The sequence below is a fragment of the Syngnathoides biaculeatus genome, chromosome 11, assembly GCF_019802595.1.
Source record: "Syngnathoides biaculeatus isolate LvHL_M chromosome 11, ASM1980259v1, whole genome shotgun sequence".
Taxonomy (NCBI): domain Eukaryota; kingdom Metazoa; phylum Chordata; class Actinopteri; order Syngnathiformes; family Syngnathidae; genus Syngnathoides; species Syngnathoides biaculeatus.
Window position 1 is genome coordinate 30,426,367 of NC_084650.1, and position 14,697 is coordinate 30,441,063.

The following is a 14,697-nucleotide window of genomic DNA, read 5'->3' on the forward strand; positions in this document are numbered from 1 at the left end:
TATTTCCTTCTTTCACCTTGAGGGACACGCTACAATTGTACTTGTTGACGTCCAACAGAGCATCACATCCATTTTTTTCCCTGTCTCTCTTTCTTCTCTGCCATGGTTGCCGGTAAGTAGGAAAGAGGGTGGGATGCAGGAGGTGGAAGGTGTTACCATGGCAACGCGCTGACTCACTGGCAGGGCTTGACCATTTTGAGCGATGGGGGTGAGCGGCGGCGGCAGCGCTCGCGTGTGCGTGGCCCGCTTATGGAAAGAGTACAGAAGGCGCCCCCGTTTTGAGCGGGGAGGTGCAGCGTCCTCACACCAGGAGGGGGAGGATGAGGATGATGGGGGGGATTTTTTTTCTCTTTTTTTTTTACATTTGCTGCGATTGACGCTGTCACTGCCCTATTTGCGTGTCCTATCCCGGTTACAGCAAAATTCAATGGTGGCGTTGAGTGGAGATTATTATTATAATGATTTTACTTTTTATGTTTTGGGGAAAAAATGTGCCACAAATACATTACGTTTTGTTTTGGAGCCAGACTATTTCAAGAGCGTCATAACCTGCAGGGTGCTTCGTGAAATGGTTTTGTTGTCTTTGTGGGGGGCTTTTGGACACGTGAGCGGGGGCGCACGAATCAAGCATTTCCCCCCGGCCCTCGCCTTGCGGCCCCCTGCTGTTGGTTTAGCGGTACTGTTGTTGTGGCCCACCGCGCAGTGGGATTAAGATTACAGTTTCCTTATTATTTTTGTGTTTACACTTTATGTGTTATTTCTCACTTGTGATGATTATTTTTCAAAGCACCCCCCCCCCAAACAAACCACATCTTGTTGTATATTTTTTTTCTTCTGTTTTCATCACATAAAGGTAACCCATACACAAATGCATTTGAATTGGAAGTTTTCAGCTGAATGCAATGTTGTTGTGAGTGACCTCTGACCTTAAATTAATGTTAGTCAAGCCCCATATGAGAATGTTCTTTGAAATACTCCGTATGTTGATCAGATTCAAATGGAAATACATTGCTGTCAGCTGTAGAAGATATAAACTGAACTAATTCAATGTACACAAGAACATTTGTCATAGAAGTGCATCGCCGCTCGCCTTCTAACTGGCATCTCTCCATCTTCTTTTCTTTCTTTCATGTCTCCTCTTGCCGCCGCCGACCGCCCGTCGTTCCTGTCCAATCGTCCGTCTCCCAAATTAGGTAAGAAAGTCTTTCTGTTTTGAACACACACCCCAGCACAAATGCACATTTAAAGTGTAGCTAATCGCACACACGCTGGCTGACACGTCTGCTCACCTCCCTCACAAATGACACACACTGATTGTTCTGTTTTTCATGTTTTGCCCAAACTGCGATGAGCGCATCTGAAACAACAACTGCAAGGCATACATTTTCAAAATCAGACTGTTTGTTTAAATCAGCAAGACGTTACTTACGTTATCCATCCTCCAAAGTCATTAGGTGACTTTCCGCCACTGGGCGATGCGGGAAATATAACTTTTGGGATTTCACATCAGGTCTATTTTTTTATTTTAATTTTCAAACTAATTTTAAAGTTAGCAAATAGATGCCATACATGTGCAGCACGTCCTCCTCTGCTTTCAAACACCGCAAGCCAGCACAATATTTGAGATCATTTTACTAACGAGTACAACTGCCAAATGAATTAGAATCCAATCGATTTGTCCTCAAGACCTTCCAGAATATTGATCACCTTCTTCCAGTAGCCTCAATGTTGAATGATGAAAACATATTTTAGCTGTGATGAGACGAATGCTGTGAGAAGCTTGTTAGCATGTTTTTATTCAATGCCAAACAAATCCAGCAGGCCGCCCGACACGTCATGATTTTCAAAAATGTTTGCTGCCACTTTTGTGGATCACAAACAGCGTTTGACTGCAGGTACGTCATTCGACTGTATTTCTCCTCTTATTTTCTGTCTAGTTTCGAATCCAACTTGTGCTTGTGTGCCTGAGTCGAGTCAAGTGCAGGACAAGCGATAATCATTTCCATTTGAACAGAATATTTGTGTCGCACTTTGTGAGCGTGTTCAAACCTCCAGCTGAGCTTTTTTTGTTTGTTTGTTTGTTTTGTCTGGAGTTGTTGGCACGACTCGCCCGCGTCCTCTGCGCCCTTTTCATGTGACGACCTCCGACTTCCGACACTGTTACAAAATCTACATATCAAATCTGTCTTGTGTATTTGAGTACAAAAGATGTTGAAGTCCAGTGTGCGTGTCACGAATGGGCAAACTTTACTAGGTAAGTGTGTGGCTTTCGAAGCTGTTCGCTCGTGACTGTGTCAGCTTGTCTTCAATCATACGTTCGGTCCTATCTGATTTTGCGGTTCTAGTGTGCCGTCTGCAACAAAAGTAAGTTTCTTTCGGCGTCACCACAGCGTGTCACCTCAGATGAACGCACATATATGTTTGGCACAGTTTTTAAGACGGATGCCCTTCCTGCCGCAACCCTTCTCAGGGAGTGGAGGCCCCAGTGGGATACGAACCCACAATCCCTGGTTTACCAAACCGGTGCTCTAGCCACTGAGCTACGGGACCTCCGTCTGCAACGACAGCCCATAATACTCAGGGCGCGGCGTGCCGTGGTTGCACACGCGGCAGCCGGCCGCCTGCGTGGCGCTGTCCACTCGCCTGGTGCTGAAAGCGTACCCCACCCCCCCCACCCCCACCCACACCGACCGCGGCAAAAGGGACGTTTACGTCATGATGTAACTCATTTATCTCCACATTTGAAGAAATGTTTTATTATTTAATGAGACATATGGCTTGATTTCTTAACCTTTGTCGGCGAATATGTGCGGTACAGCCGGGATCTATTTTATTTATCTATATTTACATATTGCTTTTATTCTGTCTTTTGTCGGTAGTTAATGTACAGAAGCCTCACACTGACAAACGCAGTGTGAGTGGCAGACATCTGACTAAATCATCCATTAAATATGGACATGATCATGAACATAGTATCCTTTAGTGGCGTCTGAATACAACACTCTTATCACCGTTGGAGCTACCCCCCTCCCCTCCCCTCCCCTCCGCTCGCCTCCCGCCCCTCCTCTCTGCTCTACAGACCTCCATCCGGGTACTTTACGCGCAGAGCGTGAGGCAGGATTATTTCAAGGGCTGACGGCTTCAGGCGTGCAGACTGCACTTGCTCAATCCGGCCGCTGGAGGGCAATAATCGACCTCGTGAGCCGGAGATGACGTGATGCTTTCCTGCACTTCTTTAAATATTTCACAAAAAATATATCTTTTTTCTATATTTACATTACACAAAATAGATCTATTCATATTAATACGGTAATATAGTCTTTCAATACGTTTACTTTAATGCAAATACAAATGAAAACAATGTAAATATGGAGACCTACTAAGTAGACTTTTGTACAAATATTAATAGCCTTGTGAATACATGTATAATACATAATGTGTAGTTGGTGTTGTCTGATGATAAATATTTTTGATTTGGATCAAAATAATAATAACGTGTCCAATGTGCTATGCCACGTTTAAATTTGATTTTTTTTTTTTTTTTTGGTATAAATTAAGGTATTAAATATTACATTTTCTTAGTTTCAATCTCTAAAATACGTACTTTCACAGATTTTTGGGGGGTTATATTTTGAAGTAAGTTAATAAAATTAAAAATATTTTAACTCAGCGTGAATCCACTCAATAAAAATACTCTCGGCATTACTGCTTTTTTGTTGTTGTTTTGTTTAACTGCATGATACTGAATTGCTGTTTGGTAATATTATATTTGGGTGGCATAATGAGATTTATTTTGTATATTAGTATTATAAACATGTAATATAGTTAACGTATAAATGCATGTTTTTGAATATGTATAGCTTTATGACTGACAATACATGCGTGGTGTTTTCTACCAATATTAAAATACATTTTTAATTATTCAGTAAAGTTTGAGTGGCATCGAAGGTGCTGTATACATTTAAATCTATAACAACTTGACTGGATTATAGTTATAGTACCATGTAAAACTTCTAACGTACTGTTGAATGAGCATTTTATTACAATATTTAATTAAAAATATATTTTATAGTCGTATTTTATTTACATTAACAAAATGAAACATTGATAGCCTCTGAATATTTAAACGGATGATACTGAATTGTTCAGTAAAATGTTATTGGCATACTGTTTTGTGACATCATACGTCACATTTAAATGTGTATTTTATTCTATCCTAAAATAAAATATGTATATAATTTTAAAGTATTGTAATATTAGTGCGTTAATTGTTTTAAGGTTTTAATCGGTAGTCCGTCGGTAAAAAAAAAAAAAAAAGTGAATTGTGTAAAGAGTGGCATCAGAATGACGTTGGTGTGACGTCACTGCAGTGCATGCGGATCCCTGGTTGGCTGCGGCGTCCCCCAATGAGAGCGCGAGCTGCACAAAGAGATCTCGTCGTCTTGCAGCCTTTGGGCAACAACGGAGAGCCGGAGAGCCGCGCGGAGGCTCGACGCGCACAAAGCATGATTCTCTCTTTTGCCGTCGTTTTTCTGATGGATTACACATTTGCGGTTTCGGCGTCACCGGTGGAGGATTTCGGACTGGGCTGATTGCTGCTCATTTATTTGATTGATTGCTTGCTTTTTTTCAAATTATTTTTATTTCTTTCTTTTGGGGGGCCGGGTGGGGGGCTTTGACTGGAATAATGCGGCACAAATGGGCCGCCCGGCAGTCGCTGTGGTGGTGCCACCTCGTCTCCCTGCTTTGGGGCACGACAGACGGCCACAGCCGCTACAGCATCCCGGAGGAGTTACAACGGGGCTCGGCCGTGGGAAATCTTGCCAAGGATTTGGGTTTGGGGGTTTCTGAACTGCATCGGCGCAAGCTCCGGATAGCGTCGGAGGCCGGGAAGCAGTTTTTCAGCGTGGACCTGGCGAAGGGAGACCTGCTGCTGACGGCTCGGATAGACAGAGAGGAGCTGTGCGGACAAAGAGCGGCGTGTGTGCTGCCTTTGGAGCTGCTTCTCGACGAGCCCTTGCAGCTGCACAGGGCCGACGTCGAAATATTGGACACCAACGACAATGCTCCGAGTTTCGCGACAAAGGAAAAACTGTTAAAAATAGCAGAGCTGGTTCAACCGGGTGCACGGTTTCCGTTGGAAAGTGCGCAAGATCCGGACGTCGGCGCGAATTCTGTGCGCTCCTATCTTATCAGTAAAAATGACAATTTTAAATTGGCGATCAAAACCCACAAAGACGGAAGAAAAATCCCCGAGCTTGTGCTGGAAAAGCCCCTCGATCGTGAAAAGATGCCCGTCCATCATCTCATCCTCACGGCTGTGGATGGCGGCGACCCGGTCCGGTCGGGCACGTCGGAAATTACGGTGACGGTCCTTGACAACAACGACAACGCGCCGCAGTTTGAGCGGCAGCTTTACGAGGCCATCGTGAGCGAGAATGCGACTCGGGGCGCGCACATTCTGCAGGTGACGGCGACTGATGCGGATGAGGGACTCAACGGCGAAATCGAATACAGTTTTGCAGAACAGACGCCAGAAGACATTCTGACGTTATTTAGTATCGACGCTGCGACTGGAGCCGTGACGGTCGGGGGGGATTTGGACCACGAAAGCGCTTCAGTGCACAGGTTTGACGTTACCGCGAGAGACAAAGGCAATCCCAAAATGGAAGGCCACGCTGGCGTGGAAATCAAAGTAATGGACGTCAACGACAACGCTCCTGAAATCATTGTGACGTCACTAACGACTCCGGTGCCGGAGGATTCAGCCATTGGAACGGTTGTTGCTCTCATAAGTACAAGAGACCCTGACTCCAAAGACAACGGCAAAGTTACGTTGCGCCTCACCTCTCAATCTCCCTTTCAATTAAATCCGTCGGTCTCCAACCACTACTCCTTAGTGACAAACGAGCGACTCGATCGCGAAAGACATGAACAATATAGTGTCGAGATAAGCGCCACCGATTGTGGGAAGCCTCCACTATCGAGCGCAAAGCAAATTTTAGTTCAACTTCGAGACGTCAATGACAACGCACCAGTTTTCTCCCAGACTCATTATAATGTTTTTCTCAATGAAAATAACGCTCCGGGACATATTTTATGTTCGGTGTCGGCGAGCGACCCGGACGCCGGCCAAAACGCCAAAGTGTCCTACACGCTGCTGGACAGCAAAGCGTCAGCGGCGCCGGCGGCGTCGTCGTACGTTTACGTGAACGCCGAGAACGGCAGCATCTACAGCATGAGCTCGTTCGACTACGAGAAAGTCCAAGTGTTCGAGGTCGGGGTGGAGGCCAAGGACCGGGGCTCTCCGTCGCTCAGCAGCACCGCCACCGTCCACGTTTTCATCCTGGACCAGAACGACAACGCCCCCGCCGTCATCTACCCCTCCCCCCACGCCGCCTCCCACCTGAGGGCGCCCCGCTCGGCCAAGGCGGGCCACCTGCTCACCAAGGTGACGGCCGTGGACGCCGACTCGGGCCACAACGCCTGGATCACCTACAAAGTGGCGGAGGCCACGGACGCCTCTCTGTTCACGCTCAGTTTGTACACAGGGGAGGTGAGGACTAAACGCGCCGTGTCCGAGCACGACGACTCCTCTCAGAGGCTGATCGTCGAGGTCAAGGACGACGGGGAACCGGTCCGCTCGTCCACCGTCACGCTGTCCGTCCTGCTGGAGGACGCCGTCAGCGAGCCCGCCTCGGAGCCGCACGGACGCCGCTCGCTGTCCGAGCCCGGCCACAAAGGCGGTGGCGGCGGCGGCAGGATCACGCTGTACTTGATCGTGTCCCTGGCCTCGGTGTCCGTGCTGTCTCTGCTGGCGTTGCTCACCTTAGCCGTCAAATGCGCCAAGACCGGCGGCGGCGGGGCCGCCTGCTGCCCGGGCGTCGGACGGCCCCGCGACGAGAAGCCCAACAGAAATCTGCACATTCAGCTCAACACCGACGGACCCATCAAGTACGTGGAGGTTCTGGGGGGAGACGTCATGTCTCAGAGTCAGTCCTTCCGGTCCTGCGTGTCTCCCGGGTCCGAGTACAGCGATTTCACGCTGCTCAAGCCCAGCGGCACCGCCGACTTCAAGGAGGTCATCGGCGTGCTGGATGCGTCTTTGCCGGACAGCGCCTGGACCTTCGAGAGCCAGCAGGTGAGCCCACCGTTCGCTTTGCAAACAGAGGCCGGAAACTGCTCCTCGTGCGCATTTCCCCAACATTTCTCTCCCACTACTTGTGATCTGTTGCCACTTACAGCAATAGATGCCGATTTTTGGTTGTTGCATCACATTTTATGGTTTGAGCTTTAATTTATTAAACACCTTCAAAAACATTCTGCAGATCAAACTTTGTCACTTCCGATAGCAGTATTGCAGCCTTGAATATTTGTCCGATTCTGATATCAGTCTTGTCCGGTACCGGCAATTATCATTTCTACATTAAGAATTATTTGTATGGAATGTTGCTTGGGTTCACTTCCAAGTCAGTGACGGTGTCGATGCTGCGCTGCGACTTCCCAGTGACCAGTTAAGGGTGTCGTCCGCCTTTCGCCCAAAGTCAGCTGGGATCGGCTCCAGCGCCCCGTGACCCGAACCGGGAAAAGTGCTCTTGGAAAAGGAAGGGAACCTTTTGAGGCAATCAAATGATTTTTGTGACTTTCAGTGAGGCTTGTGCACCTGCCAGGAGATATTTTGCTCTCCATGAGCAAACGACTCCACTTGTTACAGATTGGAATGCTGCTTTGCCCGGGCGTCACCTTTCAGCTCCTTCCTCAGACGTGCGCCTGGAAGCTTGTCACAGCTTCTGGGAGAATGTCCTGTGGACAGATGAGACAAAACTGGAACTTTCTGGCAAGCCACATGGGCTCTTTGTTCACAGAAGCACAAATTAAGAATAGATGGTGAGAAAAGAACACTGTCCCTACTGTGAAATATGAAGCGGGCTCTGTTTTTTTTTTTCTGGGGCTGTTTTGTTGCATCTGGGTCTAAGCCTGTAGAGGGTACACTAAAATCTCTAAGACTATCAACGTAATCCCAGAGAGAAATCAAACCTTGGTTTTAGTCGCAGGTCATGGGTCTTGTGACAGGATAACGAACCAAAGCACATCTACAAACAACTAAGAACGGCAAAGCGCAAACCATTGGACCGTTCTGAAGTGGCCTTCTTGAAACCCTGATCGAAAACCCATTGAACATGCAAGCCTGGTCAGCAGCACCCTTCAAATCTGAGACAAGTGCAGCTGCTTGGAGCAGTTTGCTCCAGAGTGGACAAAAATGCCTGATGGCACGTGCAGACGTTTCGGCGAAATTTGCAAAATCTTCTTGAAACAAAAACATTGTACAAGAAATTATTAAGTTGAGAGTATGTACCATCATTCTTGGCCAGGCCTGTTTCATGAGTAGTTTTTGTCCTTAGAAATATTTCCTGTTGAGACACAATTTGAAAGCAATATCTGTTTTCATAGGGAATTTAAAAAAAAAAAAAAAAAAAGATGATTTGTTTTGTCAGAACAAGTGATGTCTCTGACTACTACAGGGGTTTTTTTTCCCCATTAAGTGAGGGGTGCCAACAATTTTGTCCACGTGTGTAGAAGAGACTAAGGCAAGCGGCTCAACTTGAAGACTCAGTTCCGCACGATTTGGATGCGTTTTCATTGTTTCCACGGAGCTATCATTGAGCCACCATACCGAACTTCCTTTTTGTTGTTTTTTTTCATTATCATTTTTTATTGTCGCAATAATACAGTTTTGATGCAACCTGGTTCAAAAGCATAAAATGTACATAAATCATTATTTCAGAAAATATTCAGCACCCCAAGAGTGGACAGTGACATGGAGTAAAAACACAGATTTAAAATACTTATTGCTGCTGATTTATTTTGTCGACTATTTCAAATGTAGACATACAGCTTGTGAATAATTGTTATAATGGATCATTTATTTCATACTAAGGACTTCGGTCAGATATACATTTGATGGAATTTCTCTGTCTGTAGAGTTGCCCCCCACAACTCATATAGTACTTGAACGGGGAGGGGGAGGGGGAGGGCAAGAGCTGTGTCTTTAAGAGGGAATGAGGATCAGCTTCCTTCTCATTGGCTGTCGGGAGGGCGGCCCGTCGACCAATAGGATCGAAGACTGTACAAAGCAATCTCGTCCCTGCCCCCACGCAGCTTCATCTCACTAACACGCCAAATGCGCTGAGCTGCGGCACAGGCAGAAAGGAATCGGCTCCTTTTGGCACGACGTATTGTTGTTGGGTTTTGATGATAGTTACTATTTCCCCACCTGAAAACGAATCGAAGGCGGTTTGCTGGGCTCGGGCGGCTTGAAGGTGTGCCGACTGCGGGGTTATTAACCCGCTTGCGCGGACGTGGGGCTCGGCGCCGAGAGAGGATGTCGCTGAGGATGTTTGCGTCGTAACGGAGCGAGGATGACAAAGACAATCGGATCCCGAGACTGGCGACGGCGGGCTCTTTTGTGGCCTTTTCTCTTGTGGACTACGGTGGGGGCGCAGACTCGTTACAGCATCCCGGAGGAGCTGAAGCGAGGTTCGGTGGTGGGCAACGTGGCCAAAGATCTGGCCCTGGGACTGTCTGAGATATTTGAGCGCAAGCTGCGGGTGGCCTCCGAGGCCGGGAAGCAGCATTTCAGCGTGGATGCGGCCAAGGGCGAGCTGCTGGTCCACGACAGAATAGACAGAGAGGCTTTATGCGGACAAAGCGCCAGCTGCGTGCTCCCTCTGCAGGTCGTCGTCGAGGAGCCGCTGCACTTGCATCGGATCGAGGTGGAAATACGAGACATCAATGACAATTCACCTCGTTTCCCTGCGCAGGAAATTAACCTTAAAATACCAGAATCTGTTGCAGGGGGGACGCGCTTTCCTCTGGAGAGTGCAGAGGACCCGGATGTCGGAAGCAATTCCCTGAAAACGTATTCTTTAATGAAAAATGAATATTTTTCCTTGAAATTTAAAAGCGAAAACAATGGCCCGACTGCGCCAGAGTTAGTGTTGGAAAAATCATTGGACAGGGAAAAAACATCCATTCATCAGTTGCTTTTAACAGCGCTGGATGGAGGAAACCCTGCAAAATCTGGAACATGTACAATTATGATAGATGTACTCGACAATAATGACAATGTTCCTCTGTTTGATGAAAAAGAGTATGCTGTCTCTTTAAAAGAAAATAGCACCAAAGGAACGTTTGTATTGAGAGTAAAGGCGACAGATGCAGATGATGGTGTCAACGGCGAAATTAGATATTCTTTTGGGTCTCGCACTGCAGAAGCTGTTTTATCAACATTTGAAATTCATGAACAAACTGGACAAATTCATTTAAAGGGTGCATTGGACTATGAAGTCTCCCCATCTTATCTGATTGACATAACTGCAAAAGACAAAGGTGTGCCTGAAATGGAAGGCCACTGTCGCCTGCAACTTATTATCGAAGATATTAATGACAATGCTCCCGAAATTGTTCTGACCTCGAAACCCAGTCCTATAAGGGAAGATGCGCCACTGGGCACAGTGGTGGCTTTGATTAGTGTCAAAGACATCGACTCTGCTAACAACAGCAAAGTAACGCTCCGGATTCCTAAAGGCTCCCCTTTCATTCTGAAACCGTCTTTCTCAAATAATTACGCGCTGGTCACCAGCGGCGCTTTGGACCGAGAGAGCGTGTCCGAGTACAGGATCGAGGTGACGGCCACCGATTCGGGCTCTCCTCCTCTTTCCAGTCAGACCGCCATCACCGTCAGCGTCAGCGACGTCAACGACAACCCTCCCGTCTTCTCGCAGACTTCTTATAACGTTTACGTAAAAGAGAACGGCGCCGCCGGCGCCATCCTGCACTCGGTGTCGGCGAGCGACCCGGACGCCGGCCAAAACGCCAAAGTGTCCTACACGCTGCTGGACAGCAAAGCGTCAGCGGCGCCGGCGGCGTCGTCGTACGTTTACGTGAACGCCGAGAACGGCAGCATCTACAGCATGAGCTCGTTCGACTACGAGAAAGTCCAAGTGTTCGAGGTCGGGGTGGAGGCCAAGGACCGGGGCTCTCCGTCGCTCAGCAGCACCGCCACCGTCCACGTTTTCATCCTGGACCAGAACGACAACGCCCCCGCCGTCATCTACCCCTCCCCCCACGCCGCCTCCCACCTGAGGGCGCCCCGCTCGGCCAAGGCGGGCCACCTGCTCACCAAGGTGACGGCCGTGGACGCCGACTCGGGCCACAACGCCTGGATCACCTACAAAGTGGCGGAGGCCACGGACGCCTCTCTGTTCACGCTCAGTTTGTACACAGGGGAGGTGAGGACTAAACGCGCCGTGTCCGAGCACGACGACTCCTCTCAGAGGCTGATCGTCGAGGTCAAGGACGACGGGGAACCGGTCCGCTCGTCCACCGTCACGCTGTCCGTCCTGCTGGAGGACGCCGTCAGCGAGCCCGCCTCGGAGCCGCACGGACGCCGCTCGCTGTCCGAGCCCGGCCACAAAGGCGGCGGCGGCGGCGGCAGGATCACGCTGTACTTGATCGTGTCCCTGGCCTCGGTGTCCGTGCTGTCTCTGCTGGCGTTGCTCACCTTAGCCGTCAAATGCGCCAAGACCGGCGGCGGCGGGGCCGCCTGCTGCCCGGGCGTCGGACGGCCCCGCGACGAGAAGCCCAACAGAAATCTGCACATTCAGCTCAACACCGACGGACCCATCAAGTACGTGGAGGTTCTGGGGGGAGACGTCATGTCTCAGAGTCAGTCCTTCCGGTCCTGCGTGTCTCCCGGGTCCGAGTACAGCGATTTCACGCTGCTCAAGCCCAGCGGCACCGCCGACTTCAAGGAGGTCATCGGCGTGCTGGATGCGTCTTTGCCGGACAGCGCCTGGACCTTCGAGAGCCAGCAGGTGAGCCCACCGTTCGCTTTGCAAACAGAGGCCGGAAACTGCTCCTCGTGCGCATTTCCCCAACATTTCTCTCCCGCTATCAGTCGAGGAGTCCAGTCGCTCGGCTCCCATCTGCAGTCTTGAAATGTTGTCATGACGCCATACATTTCATTTGACGGTACTGATGTCTGTGGGATGCATTCAGTGGTCAAACTGGATCGGTTCAGCACCACAACCGCGGACAGTGTCTCCGAAACTGCAGCGACAAATCGGGTTTATGACGTCAACAAACTCGGGGTTGTTTCATTTTATCTTTCAATTAGTTGCCCTTTTGGTGACTTGCTTACTTAGTGGCAGTCCTATTCACTGAAATGGCTACGTGTGACTCCATGTTGTGAAGGGGTGAAAATATGTCCCATTCTGAAACATTTCCAATACTGGGATTTATTTATTTGTATTCATATTTTTCCGGGGTGATGGGGGTGCGGTGTATGTGTAGGATGTTCCCCCATGGTGGTATTAGCTCATGCAAACTCTTTTCCTCTGGCAAAGCCAGAAAATTGTGTTTTTTAATGTGAAAAACAACCGGTTAATGCATATGACTCAATCTGTTCCTGAATTAACTTTTAGCAAAGTTTTAAAAAAAATGTATGCATTTATCTTTCACTCAGTAGGCCACGTTTATTGACTTTTATTTGTATGTACTGTATGCAGTCAGTCAATATGGCCAATGAAGTTACTTAGCTAACCAAACCATGGATCCGTCGCTGTCGGTTGGATTCGTCTATGGATAGGTTTTCAATTCCGCCATCTTGTGTGTCATAGAGGTCAGAGAACACAGGTGATAGGAGAAGCTTGAAGTTTTTTTTCTATCGTTGATTTATCCGATTGGTCTGAGGACTGTGGCGACGTCATTGGAAACCTGTCCATTTTCAGCTCCTTGCCGACTTTGACGCTCAGCTCGGAAGGTTCAATGTGGCAACAACGTTAGCACAATTCGCATCAGCTTCGTCAGCTGTTTAAAAAAAAAAAAAAAAAAAAAGACCCAACCTCAAGTAACTTGAATATTTTTTCAAGCCAGGAAAAGACAGCGATTCCAAACAGTCGCTCAGGCGTTAATGTCGTTTTTCATCCCTTTTGGCATTTTTGAGCGGCAACCTTCGCATTCACGGTGAGGTCAGCTCAAAGGACCCAAAGAGGCATCAAAGGTGTCCAACATCTTGCGTGACGAAATCAAAAGACAAATCAAAACTAAATAAGGGCAGCTGATAACCGTGAAATTGGAATATAACCACACCACATTGTTTCCAAAGAAGGACGTTTTTTTCTTCTTTTTTTTTGTCACATGTACTTCATCATGACCTTTTCATTTTATCACATTTCAGCGCCTCAAACGGGGTTATAGCGTCTTGAAATGTTAAATGTTCTGTTAAAATAGTCGTTCCCACATCACACACCTTTGCCCTTGGCTTTTCTTTTGAACTTAGGTGAAAGTCACTTTTACTTACTTGGTGCCTAACCAGTGTGAATTAAATCCAAATAAATGTGATGCGTTATTTCCCAAAACGCTGCTTATATATTTCATCAGACTGGACTGGGGACTCGCTGATGTTGTCGTAGTACACGCGCCTCACTCTGGTGCGGGCAGCGTGGAATCGATTGGGGCTCAGTGATGGTGTCGATTTGTGCCCTGCGACTGACTGGCGACTGGTTCGGGTTGTCAGGGTGTAGTCCGCCTCTCGTCTGAAGCTCGTTGGGTTGGGCTCTGACTCTCCCGTGACCCTTGTGAGGATAAGCAGCTTGGAAAATGGATGGCTGGACGGATCTTTTGATTCCAGAAAACATTTCCCAGGTTCACCCGACATCAATTTGACTTGTCGACAGCATGACAAAAACAACGCAGCACCGTAGACGTTCGGCCCAGCCGATATTTGCATCCGGTTTGAATTATAACAAGTCATTGGCATCGTAAGTTTGCCCATGCATGGAAAGTTTGGACTCTTTCATTACCATTGGCTATGTCCTTTGGTTGATGAAAAGGCTTTCAGCTACTTGCTTGATGTAATGTACACGCTTACGAATAGTTGGGTTAGTTTTAACTGTAAAAGTGATGATTGCAAGATATTCAAGCCTATCAGTTTTTCATTTTCAAAAGCGGAGCACTGCAAAAATAAAAATAAAAATAAAATGTTTGGGAACAACCGGATGAAATGATTAACTCAACGACTGTATTTGGTGAAACTGGCCCAAGGAGGGCTCAAGTTGGCTTGGTCAATTTAAAGCAAAAACGGTGCACGTTTTATTGAAGCCAACTTTTCGGGTCTAAGGTTGACAAGTGGTGGAATGCGTGAAAAACTACCAAAGGGACAATGTCTTGGGTTCGTGCCAAAGAAATAACACAGAACAGATAGGCTCGGGAAGATTTGACCATGGTCCATTTATACAATTTAGACGGTAATCAAAACAGTATCGATTTTAATTGCTTCGTATTTAATTGCAAAATACCATTTAGTAAAGCCTGCAACACGTTTTCAACATTTTCTATGCATTTGCCTTGCAGTCGAGATGCCAAATGAACTCGCTAGGAGCTGCTTTTAAATGTAAATAAAGGTCAAGTGACTTGAAACATTTAAAAAAGAAAACAACCGACAGATTGGCAACATTTGTTTGCTTCTTAACGAAGTTTTGCATCCGATCAAGAATTTTCTGTCTGCAAAGGTCAACTCATTGCTGCCAAACATGATGCCTGACTCACTTAAAATATCAACGCAAAACTAAGTAATGGAAGTTAGTGACTGTGAAATTGAAATGTGATCAATCCACAACATTTCTTAAATTGAAA

The 14,697-nt window shown here is 47.5% G+C and overlaps 3 protein-coding genes across 13 annotated transcripts in view; all 3 read left to right on the top strand.

Annotated features, from left to right (window-relative positions):
- Positions 1 to 14,697, top strand: part of LOC133509082 (protocadherin gamma-C5-like) — a 121,016-nt gene that overhangs the window by 83,991 nt on the left and 22,328 nt on the right. For 2 of the 11 annotated variants that reach the window (XM_061835782.1, XM_061835783.1), the window contains exon 2: positions 1,194 to 2,673. The exons of the other annotated variants lie outside the window; for them this stretch is intronic. In XM_061835782.1, coding sequence (XP_061691766.1) covers positions 1,194 to 1,253 — 60 coding nt within the window. In that variant the 3' untranslated portion in view covers positions 1,254 to 2,673. Of the gene's footprint in view, positions 1 to 1,193; positions 2,674 to 14,697 lie in introns of those variants that run through there. 11 annotated transcript variants of the gene reach the window in all.
- LOC133508978 (protocadherin gamma-C5-like) lies at positions 4,444 to 9,173 on the top strand. Its single transcript, XM_061835583.1, has 2 exons — positions 4,444 to 7,223; positions 9,160 to 9,173. Exons 1-2 carry the CDS (start codon positions 4,688 to 4,690, stop codon positions 9,171 to 9,173), a joined length of 2,550 nt encoding a protein of 849 aa, XP_061691567.1. The 5' UTR covers positions 4,444 to 4,687.
- LOC133509083 (protocadherin gamma-C5-like) lies at positions 9,103 to 13,303 on the top strand. Its single transcript, XM_061835785.1, has one exon. The coding sequence runs from the start codon at positions 9,420 to 9,422 to the stop codon at positions 11,997 to 11,999; it is 2,580 nt and encodes an 859-aa protein (XP_061691769.1). The 5' UTR covers positions 9,103 to 9,419; the 3' UTR covers positions 12,000 to 13,303.